General features: G+C 43.0%; 1 protein-coding gene across 1 annotated transcript; it reads right to left on the minus strand.

Annotated features, from left to right (window-relative positions):
* Nucleotides 1–3,575: 3,575 nt before the first annotated feature.
* Nucleotides 3,576–6,505, minus strand: LOC121565701 (zinc finger protein 184-like). Its single transcript, XM_041876201.2, has 3 exons — nt 5,872–6,505; nt 5,334–5,464; nt 3,576–5,132 (listed from the first exon to the last, which is right to left on the minus strand). The coding sequence occupies exons 1-3, from the start codon at nt 6,140–6,142 to the stop codon at nt 3,885–3,887; spliced, it is 1,650 nt and encodes a 549-aa protein (XP_041732135.2). The 5' UTR covers nt 6,143–6,505; the 3' UTR covers nt 3,576–3,884.
* Nucleotides 6,506–13,276: the final 6,771 nt, after the last annotated feature.

Here is a 13,276-nt window from a genome sequence, read left to right on the forward strand (position 1 = left end):
TGTTGCTCCTGCTGATTCCATTATTAAAGGTGTGTGATTCTGTCACGGGGTGCTGAAGGTGGGTGTGGTGCAGGAATCAAGCGCAGGACGCAGAAGCTAAGTCCAAAAGACTTTAGCGAATTATTCACGTAGTAAACGAGCACAATAAGCCCGGAGGCGAAATAAAGGCGCACACAGGCGTCAAACAACAGGCGCACTAACATGTGCGAAAACCTCTCCAAACAACGGAGGGACGTACGTAGCTCAGAACACCAAAACAGAAGAGCAATCACACACAACACCAAACACACACAACGAGAACTAAATAGGACACTAACGAGGACTAACTAGACACAGGTGTACAACATCAAGACAAAACCAAACGAACATGAAACATAGATCAGTGGCAGCTAGTACTCCGGGGACGACGACCGCCGAAACCTGCCCGAACAAGGAGGAGGAGCAGCCTCGGCCGAAACCGTGACACCTCAACTGGAATCCTACCTGTCTGTCATCTGTGCCCTTACCAGCACACGGGAGCGAACACATAAAGTAGAAACTAACCTAAATAATATACAGTCCATCAAGTCCTCACTTACACACACACACACACCCTAATTATTAACAAAATTAAGGAAGTTTCTTTTTAAATTATTCATACATTTTATCCTGCCAACCACTATATGAAGAAGTTTAAGAAAAACATAAATTCAAATTGTACCTTTTGTAATGACCACCCAGAAACGGTGTTGCATCTTTTTTTGGCATTGTATTCATGTAAGGAATCTGTGGCAAGACATCAGTAGATTTATAATTGAACACATTTATGAAGATTTTACGCCATTATGGAGAGATGTACTGCTTGGGTTCTTTACCTACGATAGAAATAAGTTGAAACAATTTTATGTAATTCATTTCATTGTTCTTTTGGCCAAATGTCATATTCGAAAATGTAAATTTACAAACAAAACACATTTTCTTACCTTACAAAAATGTATTTAACTATATTTTAGTCTCTTAAGGTCCTTGTGTAATGTGATATTGTACCCCCTAGCCCAATTGTCCTTTTGTATATATTTTTTAATATATACTTGTGTTCCCCCATGTACTTTTTGTATTAATTTGTTGTTAATAATCATGAAAAATATATAATAATAATAAAACAATTAAAAATACAATTAAAAATAACAAAAATGTGTAAAACTTTTTATTTATTTATTGCAACTTCAGAAAAGATGGTGGCTCTGTTGATTTAGGATGTTAAATAAAAAACGGAACAGCCTATGCTTATCTAAACTCAGAATTTAAAAGTTAGAAATACAATGTAGCCAGTGTTTGAAATAAAACTATTGACAAATTTTTTTATTTTATAGGGGAATTAAATCCTGTGCCTTCAGAAGATGAGAGACTTGCACTGCTCTACAGGCTGAGACACCTGTCAGGTGACAAAAGTAGAATAATGTCTAGACAGCTGTGTTTGAATACTCATACTAACTGCACTAACCATACTATATGTGACTTAAATTGAGTATGTAGTATGCTTATTGGTCATAGTATGGATATAGTTAGTATGCCAAAAGTTCCCGGATGTCGTACTAAATTTGCCAAAATACTAAGGATACAAGTCAAATGGGATTGGTGTCTAGCTAGTCATTTGTTATGCTAACAATTTAGCAATAGCCTGCATAGCAACAGCATCAACTTCCGGTAGACAAGCGACGCGCCAGTATGCTCAACTAAAACGATACCGTTCGTTTACAGTATACTAAAATGAACTAATAGTATATAGTATGTAGTATATACTCATTAAGTATGTAGTATAAAATGTAATGTAAATGTAAAAATGTAGTATACAGTATGTTGGTATGGGTATTCGAACACAGCTTATGTCTGTAAGTACTGTCCAGCAGAGGTCGCTGTTTTCGAAGCTACTGACTGAGGGATCAAACAAAGCTTTGTACGTCATTTATCACCTGGTAACTGCTTGCCAACTTTGCCTTGGGTTTGAATTAAACTTTTTTAACTCAATTTTACATATTGACAACAAACTTTGGATACATAATTAGGTCATTATCAATAACAACTACGATAGGTGTTTCATTTACAATCAATGTTTTGAGAAATAAAAAAGGCTCTCAAGATTCGATACTGTGTTATGGTTTCAGGATAGATTCATCTGCCATGTGGCTCTATGTCCTGAACTATCTTTCCATCTGATAAGACTGAATTATCTAGACAAAATGCAAAGATTTTTGAAAGCTTCCAGCAGAGGTCGGCGCTCTCATGCCTTGTTCAGAACAACTGGGAACTCGAAACTGGGAAAAAACGTCAGACTTCAGTGCATTCAAGATAAATGGGTACTCTGGAACAAAACATGCTCCGACTGGAAATCCAAGTCGAGAACTTGGGCCTCTTTCTACAGCACCGACATTCCGACCTGAAGATCACTGACGTCCTGATTAGACCTATTCTTTTTCTCAGAGTTCCCAGTTGTCTTGAAGGCACCGTCAGTTCCAAGTTCCGACACCTGTCAGATGGTACTGTGACGTCCGAAGCTTTGAACGTCATCATCACGTGGTATTGTTACTTTGATACAAGCAGCGATACGTTGTCGAATCAGTAGTGCTTTGAAAACGGCATCGGAGCTCTTGTATCATTCATCCCATCACTACCCTCAGGGATCCCCAGACCCCTCTTCCTTCACAAGCAGCACTTCTAGACCCTCCTGGAAGAGACAGGTGATAGAGATTACACAGACATACACACCCGCACACACAGATAATAAACACACTTTCAACATGGAGTGTTTACCCATCCTCACATTTGAGTCCTATAATGTCGTTAAATAATGACTTAATTGATGCTAAACCCATTATGGTGGACATAAATATGTTGTGGGTAAAAATAACTCTTGTTATGATAAGTCAAAAGTCATCATCAGACAAACCTGTACAGTAAGTGTTTGTTAGTGTGTGGGTATGTGTATGTATATTTAGTATGTGTATATTGGTTATAAAGTGATGTCGGGTGTATCCAGAATAGGGTGAGATCAGAAGTGATATATACTAAAGAGAGTCTCAATGAAAGTCTTAGAATGAAAAGTCCCATTTTGTGTTTATTAAACATTAACAAGTGTTAAATATACCATATGACAACCACACATCTATGTGTGCCTAGCAGACATCTCAGCTTGGATGTCGGCCCACCACCTCAAGCTCAACCTCGACAAGACATAACTGCTCTTCCTTCCGGGGAAGGCCTGCCCGCTCCAAGACCTCTCCATCACGATTGACATCTCCACGGTGTCCCCCTCCCAGAGTGCAAAGAACCTTGGCGTGACCTTGGACAACACCCTGTAATCCTCTGCAAACATCAAAGCAGTGACTAGCTTCTGCAGGTTCATGTTCTACAACAGTAGAGTACAATCCTTCCTCACACAGGAAGCGGCGCAGGTCCTAATCCAGGCTCTTGTCATGTCCTGTCTAGATTACAGCAGCTCTCTGTTGGCTGGGCTCCCTGCTTGTGCCATCAAACCCCTGCAACTTATCCAGAATGCCACAGCCCGCCTGGTGTTCAACCTTCCCAAAGTGTTCAACCGCTCCTCGGCACACTCCACTGGCTTCTAGTCGAAGCTCGCATCCACTCAAAGACCATGGTGCTTGCCTACAGAGCAGAAAGGGGAACTGCCCCACCCTACCTTCAGCCTATGCTCAAACCCTACACCCCAACCCGAGCATTCTGTTCTACCATCTCTGGTCTCTTGGCCGTCCCACCCCGATGTGGGATCAGCTCCCGCTCAGCCCAGACAAAGCTCTTCTCTGTCCTGGCACCCCAATGATGGAACCAGCTTCCCACTGATGTAAAAACAGAAGAGTCCCTGCAACCAACCCCACCCCCCACCCAAACTAGGGGCAGCTGTATCGTTTCTTCCCTGTGTGGACCCTCTGGTGCCTCTTCAAGCTGGACGTGTGGGAGAAGCGCATGTGACACTGGGTACAGCTGAAGGGTTTCTCCCCTGTATGGACCCTCTGGTGGCTCTTCAGGTTCCAAGCCTGGGAGAAGCACATGTGACACTGGGTACAGCTGAAGGGTTTCACCCCTATGTGGACCCTCTGGTGGATCTTCAGGTTGCCAGACTGTGTGAAGCGCATGTGACACTGGGTACACCTGAAGGGTTTCTCCCCTGTGTGGACCCTCTGGTGTCTCTTCAGGGTGCCAGCCTGGGTGAAGCGCATGTGACACTGGGTACAGCTGAATAATTTCTCCCTTGTGTGGACCCTCTGGTGGATCTCCACCTTCTGGGGGCAGCTGAAGCCTTTGTTACAGAACATGCAGAGGAACTGTTTCTCTTTACTATTGCCTGATGTTGCTCCCCCTCCCCGAGTCTTGGCCCTTTGGTCCTTTGAATTCAATACCTGATCAAAAAGGACGCAGCCGTGTGAATTGGAAGGTGCCATCAACGTGGACTCTGGGTCGCGATCCCTGAGCGCGTGTAAAGGGGAGTGGGTTGCGACATTTAGATTTGTCTCTAAGCTTTCCCTGTAGTCTATGAAGTCACTAGTGCTGCCCTGCGAGTGTCCTTTTCCTAAGTGAGTCTCATCTACATTCCATGTCAGAGGAGCGTCGCATTCCACTTTCACCTCATCTATAACCAGACCCTCCCCTTTCTTATCTAGGCACCCTTCAGAGTATACACTACTACTGTACTGGTTCCAGTCCCCTCTCATTGGATTAGTCTGTGTATCTAAGCCCACAGGCATGTCACCAGGTATCATCTCTGTCTCTGTAGCGTATGAATAGGATGGATCATTGCCATTCTGTAATGTGTCACTTGAGTCCTGATGGGACAGAACCGTCCTCGGTCTCCCATAAAGTAAATACTCTGAGTGGCGAGCAGGAGGACAGCTCTGTCGCTCCAGCACCGTTAAAGTCTTATTGTCTGTCTCTGACTTGAGGACGTCGTTCAGCATTCCACTGACCTCCGTAATGCTGCTTTGGGTCCTGGGCGGCGCTGGTGCAATGGTGGGGTCCTCTGTTGCTACGGGGGGCGCTCCAGCCACTCCAGTCTGGATGTCTCTGCTGTACCGTGGGTCCTCCTCTCCTTCAGACCTCTCCAGCTTGACCCCAGGACTTGCAGCCTCTGCATCTGCAGACTGACACAAGAAGAGAGGAGGTTATTACCGGTACATGAGTAGAATTGGATAACAATGTCATAGGGAAGTCTCACAAGCTCCCCTATGGCAGATAAATGAGGATGTACATGTAAGCAAGTGAATAGCTGAGGGGAGCCTTTCTGAAATAAACTGGCCACATTTTATGTACTGTCATTTTTTATGTTAAACTATGACACTAACCTCTTTCACGATAACATGCTGGGTTGAGGTTCCACTCCCCTCATCTATAGCTATGGGTTGGTCATCTCTCCACGCGTTGTCCCCCGCTGGCTTCACAAAGCTCCTGTGGCCTCCAGTGAGATATCCTTCACCTAAGATAGTGATTGGGGGAAAAGGGGTGGTTAAGTTAGCTACTGTCAATGCTCAACGCTATATTGTACACTTTTGACACTGTCTAGAATTGACAAGGATGTAAGGTAACACTTCTCATAACATCTTGATATACTAGTTATTGATTGATTGATTGATCATGTTCCTTGCATCACATTATTTTAATTGAGCATGACAATTAGAATATGGTATTGTGTTTTTGTGCAAGAATTTGTTCTTAATTGACCTGCCTGGTAAAATTAAAATGTTTTACAAGATCAGGGAAGTATTGCATACTATCCAAACACTGACCAAGACCCAATTCTGGGTAACACATCTGAACACATGCGCTGAGGGGAACGGGGCGACAGGCCCCAGAGCCTCTGCCTTCTGCAAAATCAAAATGTACCTCTTGCCATTCCTCTGTACTGGTCGAGGATCTTGACACTACAAGGACTAATAGCAGGGACGCGCTCTTGCGCTGTCCTTTCTCCGCGTTCCCGTGCCACCTTAAGTTCCAGTAGCTGTAGTTTGCTCCGCAATGCCCTGTTTTCTTTCTGGCTTTGAGTTATTTCCAAACGAAACACTGCATAGTCGTCGTCTACGAGTTTACAGATCTCTGCCACGGCTGCATTCGCTAGCACCTCCATAATAGAGGCTATTTGAGTGTGAAAAAACATCAATTTAGCCTTTGTTAGCAGCTAGCTTGCATTACCTAGATAACACCTATCAACCAAATCCCGTCTCCAACGGTAATTAAATATGTGATTCTTTGCTGATCAATTAGTCATATGTTGAGTTCCAGGGTGTTAATAAACGTCTTAATAACAACAAAAACACTAACATACAAAATTGTTCTTGTTAATGTTCACTTCCGTTAACACTGGAGAGAAAGGATCCAATTGGGAGGCGTCATAGCTCAAAGGGTGTGGTTAAATTAAAAATGTATGAGCGCTGTTCTTTGAAATGCGGTACTGACACGTCAAAGCTCCTATTCATGATCAGTATCTTATCGTTCAAGCTCAGAGCAGACTTGATTAGAAAGAAGTGTGTTAGCAAAAATATAGTAGAAAAGAATAGAATGACTTTATTCCATCTACCTCACCTCAGTAAGGTAAATATTAAACTGTCCATGTTCTAACCTAGGTTTACTGTCTCTATAAAAACGGTTATTTACACAAGCCTGTTTCAAATGACAAGTTAACAAAGGGTTAATGAGGGGTATGTGGTTAATTATCCTCTTAGCCCTAGTGTTAGATGCTAGGTACCTTTTGTGATGAACGCCCATACTGACCCTGTCTGTATTCATGGGGTAACCATGAGGTAGCTAAGGAAGGCTAGACCTAGTTCCAGGCCCTTCTATGAACCCAGTCACCAGGCATTAAACACAAGACCCTGAAGTAGAAGACACACTTGCTGATAGACTACCACCAGGGGGGTCTCCCACCACTTTCTGTGAAGTTTGAAGCCCAGGATGACCTGCTCTGTTCATCATGGATACTGTGGTGTTTGTATCATAGGAACAGGAGGGTCTATCTCTATCAGCCCCAGGCCCTGCTTCATCCCTGCACTGAGACTGTGAAGAGAAGGGTCTGGGCTGCAGACTGGATCCCTGACTGGAACCTCGGTCTCTGATGACTAGCAGGACTGAGGATCTGTCTACTTGTTGTGTGGTGGTGGAGTCTCTGTCCCTCGTGGTTGGGTCCTGGTTTTGACTTGGGAAGGAAGAGCGAAGGCTTCTGATCCAGGGTTCTGATCCGGGGCCTGGGTTTGTGACAAGGATCCCAGAGGTCCAGTCTTTCGTGCCAGCAACACTGGGTATCAGCAGGTCCTCATGGACTGCAGACTGTAAACACAAATTGAACAGAAAAGCATATAGGTTTGTATAAGAAACTATTTGCTGTACACAGAAACATGTTGCCCACAGTCAAGCCCATCTCTAACAATGTGGTTCAATTACCTAACAATATGGAGCTATTGGAGTTTATTATACAAATGTGTTGATTCAAGAATTAAGTATAATGTTTTGGTTTGACTGAGATCAGGGAAGCTCAGTCCCTGCAATGATACAAAAAGAACTAAGTCAGTCAGCACAGAGTCAATTTTGTATTTCAATTTCAATAAAATGGTCATACACTCATAACTTTGAAGTACAGTACTTTTATTGCACAAAACGATACGAAAAAAACAAAAAGTAGAATAATCTTTCTCACTATGGTAACACTACATTTTCTGTAAATCTGGTATCCTCGCTTTGATAAAATCAATTTTAGAAAACGTTGGAAATTATTCAACATTACAATACACAGCTTCACTACATTATGTCAAGTAAACATGAATTAAGGCACTATCATTTCCTCATTATAAAACACCAGCATCAAACAACAGGACAAAGTTGTCACTTTTCATCAATGAAGACCCCATCACACCAACCATCACCATATCATCTACTCTGCCTCATCATACTCATTCTTTCCTCAGTTCTCCTCATCCAGTTCTCTACTACATCCATAACCAACAGAATTAACTACAAACAAACTAGTCCTACATTACATATCAGTATAGTCTGAGTCGATATTCACGTAATAATAAGCAATTCCCCTAGACCGTGCCCACAAATTGGGGAAAACAAACATTCTTTCCCATTCACCCCCATTGTGAAAGAGACGATTTCGTCGTCGATTTTGTTGTTATACAGAAATAACAAAAAATGCCAAAAAGTTGCTGTGTTTAACTGGCCAAAAATCCTGACCTACGGATTGCAATGCTCCCACATAGGGAAATATAGCCTGCGAGAAGAGCCCTGTATGGCTTCTGGCTATTCGGTGTGGGAAATGTGGGGGCCCGGTGTCCAAGCAGGCTACACGTAGCCAGCTATGTATGTGGAAAACATGTAATCACAGGTTAGACATTTAACTTGTTTAGTATAGTCAATTTGTAAATCCACTCACTACTTGTAGCTGTTTGTTTGTGTTGTTGGTCTTGGCTAGTTTAATGTTCCGGTCGGTAGCTAGCAAGCACTCACTCACGTGGCTGGTATCACCGTTATGAAAAGGGGCATGAGGGAAGCCCTACAATATTACATTTTTCTAAGTAGTGAGAACGCTCTGGAGGAGGAAATGTTGAAAAGTAATCTTTAGACATGTTGTACTTTTCTTGAATGTAGTTTTGTAATTCACTAAAACAAGCAGACAACAAGAAAATTGCGTTTGAACCTAGGTTGTTTTCCCCACAGGCGGGCGTTCTATCTAAAACTGACTGGAACTATACACTATACATGGGCCGTGTGCACTTTCTGCTGGTATATCTTGAGGTAGCTCCTCTCTGAGAACCTCTGCCAGCAGTGCTTACAGGCAAATGGCCTCTCTCCTGTATGGATCTTCAGGTGCATCTTCAGTTGGTGCTGGTGGGAGAACCTCTTCTCACACTGGGGCAGCTGCAATATTTCTCCCCTGTGTAAGAAATCCTTTGGTGCCTCTTCAGGTTGGACGAGTCGGAGAAACTGTCCGGGCAAATGTGGCAGCCGATTGCTTTCTCCCCATGTGCATCCTCTAGTGGATCACCACCTGTTTGTGGAAACTGAAGGCTTTCCAACAGAACGAACACGTGAAGCGCTTCTCTTTGCCACTGGATCTACTGATAGCGTTACTACTAGTGTTAAGGCACTGGCATTGTCTGAGGTCTGGTTTAACATTAGGAGAGTGTGAGGAGGATGAAGGCCAGGGAGTGTCTGTGTTGTCACAGGGTTCATGTTCCAGTTGATAGATCCTATGGAAGGCAGGCTGAAGGCAGCACCTGTAAGGGAGTTAACCTGAGGCGCAATCAGTCTCTCTGAATCACAACTATAGGAGCAAGATGGAGCATCGATAGCCGAGTCTGTGTCTGTTCTCTACAGCCGCATACAGAAATCTCCCAGTCCCCGCAGACCAATTCTACACCTCGCCCAGGTCTCAGCCAGTCTGTTGTCATGGAGACTAAGTTCAGTTGTTGTTTTGTGTTCGACTGCCTGAGTCTACAATCACGCCTGACAAGGCCAATGAAATCTGTGCCTTGCTGGAAGCCCCGCCTTCCACAGGATTAATTCCTTCAATTTAATATCGCTCTTCAGGAATGGGCGGCGCGGGTCCGAACAGGTGTTTTACCTCATTTCCCTCCTTCAGGGAACAGTAGTTATAGTCATAACGTTACGTTCCCTTTCAGTCAGTCAACTTCGGTAAAACATACTATGGGGAAATATAATCACTCCCCAAGCGACCCCAACAGATACTAAATGAAACGGCCCATGGCAGACTGCCTAGGCCTGACCCTGCCAGATGCGGCAGTCTGGGTATTGCACACACAGCGCACTGTCTAGTGACTTTCCCCTGTCCCAGCCGTAAGCACATTGTGGGCTACACTGGGAGCAGTGACATCCAAGCGATAAAACCAAAACAAATGTGTGGTGTTGCCCAACTCGCTGCAGCACAAATATCTTCTATTGTCAACCCTTTAAACTATGCCCGAGACGCTGCCAGACCCCTGGTGAAGTGGGTGTGTACACCGCTAGGTAACCCTTGCCGCTATATGCCAGGGAGATAGCTTCCACAATCCAGTGGGAGAGACGCTGCTTAGAGAGCGCCCTGCCGCGAGCTGGATTAGCAACACATACAAAAAGCTGGTCACATAACCGGATCTCCGGGGTCCGTTCAATTTACAAGCATAAAGCTCACACCGGACACACCGGGCATGTAACCTCTGTTGATCTTCAGAAGCAAAAGGAGGAGGTGAAAAGGGAAATGGCTTGAAGGATAAGGACCTGTAGGACATAGCCATTACTTTCGGGGCGAAGGCCGCATTTGGACGCAACGTCACCTTAGTCGCCTGGGGCAAACTGAGTACAGGAAGATTGTATGGAAAACACGGAGGTCCCCAACACATTTAGCCGAGGCCAAAGCCATGAGCAGGGAGGTTTTGTAGGAGAGGATCTTTAGTTCACCGATTCCAGAGGTTCATTTGGGGCTGCACACAGTGCCTCCAAAACCAGCGGCAAGTCCCATGCTTCCAAAGCGAACCACTCAATTTCGTCCCTACGTTATATCGGCATCGAACATGTCACCCTCCATAGGAGAGGGGGTGACCTCGACAACTTATTGTTCAAACGAGAGGCTGCCTGGATCTTTAATTTAAAGACCCTTGCTCCCGTCGGTCTCAACGTAGACTTTGATCTGAAGCCATTCTTGTGATTATTGTGATTTTGCTATTCATTGTAAATGTTTGTAGGCCTATGTGTAGGCCTATGTAGCCAAATTGTATCTATGATCGTATGCTATCCATTCATGTTTTTTGTATGTTCTGTTTATCTGTGAATTAACCAATGATATCAGGCCACAGACACCTGTGTGTGTCCTTTGACACTATATAAACTAGGGACCTGCAGTGTTTGTCATTATACCCTGATGAAGACAGCTTGTCTATCAAAACGTTGGTTATTAAATTATTGCATCTGAGCTCCTAGAGTGTTCGGTTCTCCTTTTATTTTTCAAGTGTTCTACTCCGTTAGCCAGCACCTAGCCTAAACAGGTGTGCGTTTCTTTCACCTCCAAATCAATCAATTGAATTTACCACAGGTGGACTCCAATGAAGTTGTAGAAACATCTCAAGGATGATAAATGGAAACAGGATGCACCTGAGCTCAATTTCTAGTCTCATAACAAAGGGTCTGAATACTTATGTAAATAAAGTATCTGTTTTCTATTTTTTATTAATTTGCAAACATTTCTAAAAACCTGTTTTCGCTTTGTCGTTATGGGGTATTTTGTGTAGATTGATGAGGAAAAATAATAATTCAATCAATTTTAGAATAAGGCTGTAACGTAACAAAATGTGGAAAAAGTCAAGGGGTCTGAATACATTCCGAATGCACTGTATGACCCTAAGCATAATGGGATATTAATTGCTTAATGAACTCATGATTCACACCTGTGTGGAAGCACCTGCTTTCAATATGCTTTGTATCCCTCATTTACTCAACTGTTTCCATTATTTTGTCAGTTACCTGTACATACAGTACAATTCCTACTGAAATTAAAACACAAAACAAAAATCATTGAGTTATACAACTTATCTTGTCGCGTCTTCCAAGCTTTGGAAATACAATTTGCAACCAGGAACATTTATTTTCTGAATAGCATTTCAAGTCTTTCTTCATCACTACTCCAGAATAGTTCTGGTTTCTGTCGTTGCATTTTTTCAATCAAGGTTACTATTAAATCAGCATATAAAGTTCAGTAAAATAAAAAGTGCCCTTCATTCTCAACCTAAATTTTCAACAGAACGAACACGTGAAGCGCTTCTCTTTGCCACTGGATCTACTGACTGTACATAGTCGCTCTTCTTCACCTATAGGCCCTTTTCACGTGACGTCAGACAACTTCCGTTCTGCCGCGATGCAGGTTATGTTTACATCCGGTGTCGCTTAGGAACGCTTAGCTAGTAGCACATCATTATGGAGTTCACCCAGTCCCTTTCACATCTGCCACCAATACGACTTAACGACGTAGAACGACTTGCTGACAAGTGGTCCCTTACTTCAAGATCGAAGCTTGATAAAGGCTACAAGTTCTTCGTTGAAGGTTACCTGTTTGATTATGAAGGTACGTGTTTATCTTTATTTAGCTTAAATTAGCCCTATGCTAGCGAAGGTTATGAGCTGACGAGTTTCTGTTTTGCAGCCTCTTTTTAATATTACTGCTGTTTGTATCGACCGTAAGATAAGAGTCAGTAATGTATTAATGGCTAATGCTGCGCCCTTTCTCCCAATCACTGTATTGAAACAGTCTCAAGTGTAGTTAACGGTGAGGTGACAGTGAGAGGGCGATGTTACAGGTCCATGAAGAAAAATGAGGAGGCTCATCGGCTTTAGGTTTCTCAGATAAACAGTTCTCTAACATTATGATAAGATAGGTTAAGATAGATAAGTTTTCTTTTTGTTGTGTTTTGCTGCGGTTGCAGATTTAATAAGAATGATTCCACAATGTTCCACTGTGGATCAGTTTGTTTCTCAGTCTGAGCTCTGATTTTGTATCATTAAACTTAATACACAACAAAATTCTTACAAACCGATGTGGGTTGTTGACGGCAATAAAGACTGGGAAAGATTCTGTGATAACTCAAAATGTTCAAATTTTCGATAAGTGTTGGCACTACTTGTCAAAGGTTTCAGAACAGCCAATTTTTCTTAATTAAAAAAAGAAATTGGGTTTTGAAAATTGTGTATAGTAGTTTATAATGAAACGCAGAAAAAATGTTTTGTAAGTACAGCACTAATTGTTATGTCTCTATGAACAGGTTACACTAGACTCTGCAGAGGTTCCTGTGGTACTCAATCACATGTCATGTTCCTGCTCTGCTGGGAAAGCACTATGTAATCACATAGTAGCACTTCTTTTTCAAAGTGCTCACTATGTTACCATGGGCTTTAAGACAGTGCCATTGCCTCTGTCATGCACCAGCGCACTGCAGACCTGGCACCGGCCTAGGACACAGGTCAGACATTATTTGTTACACTGATGCAGAACTTTGCAGTTTGTATTGACTTTTGACAATGTATTGTTCATCATTATTATATCACAGGGAATTGTACCAGAGGCCACCAATGATATGGCGGTGTGTAAACCAGCGGCTAAGAAAAAAACAAGTGTCAGAGCTGGTGTGAAGTGCACACTGTACCGAGCCTATGATGGTGAGTCTGAATGAGCCCCCGCCTGTACTAGAGCACAAAGACTTTAGTGCATTTCTAAAATAATACAAACATAAAAGTGATTATTATTTGTTAC

This window comes from Coregonus clupeaformis, unplaced genomic scaffold (assembly GCF_020615455.1).
Source record: "Coregonus clupeaformis isolate EN_2021a unplaced genomic scaffold, ASM2061545v1 scaf2783, whole genome shotgun sequence".
In the NCBI taxonomy this organism is placed as follows: Eukaryota; Metazoa; Chordata; class Actinopteri; order Salmoniformes; family Salmonidae; genus Coregonus; species Coregonus clupeaformis.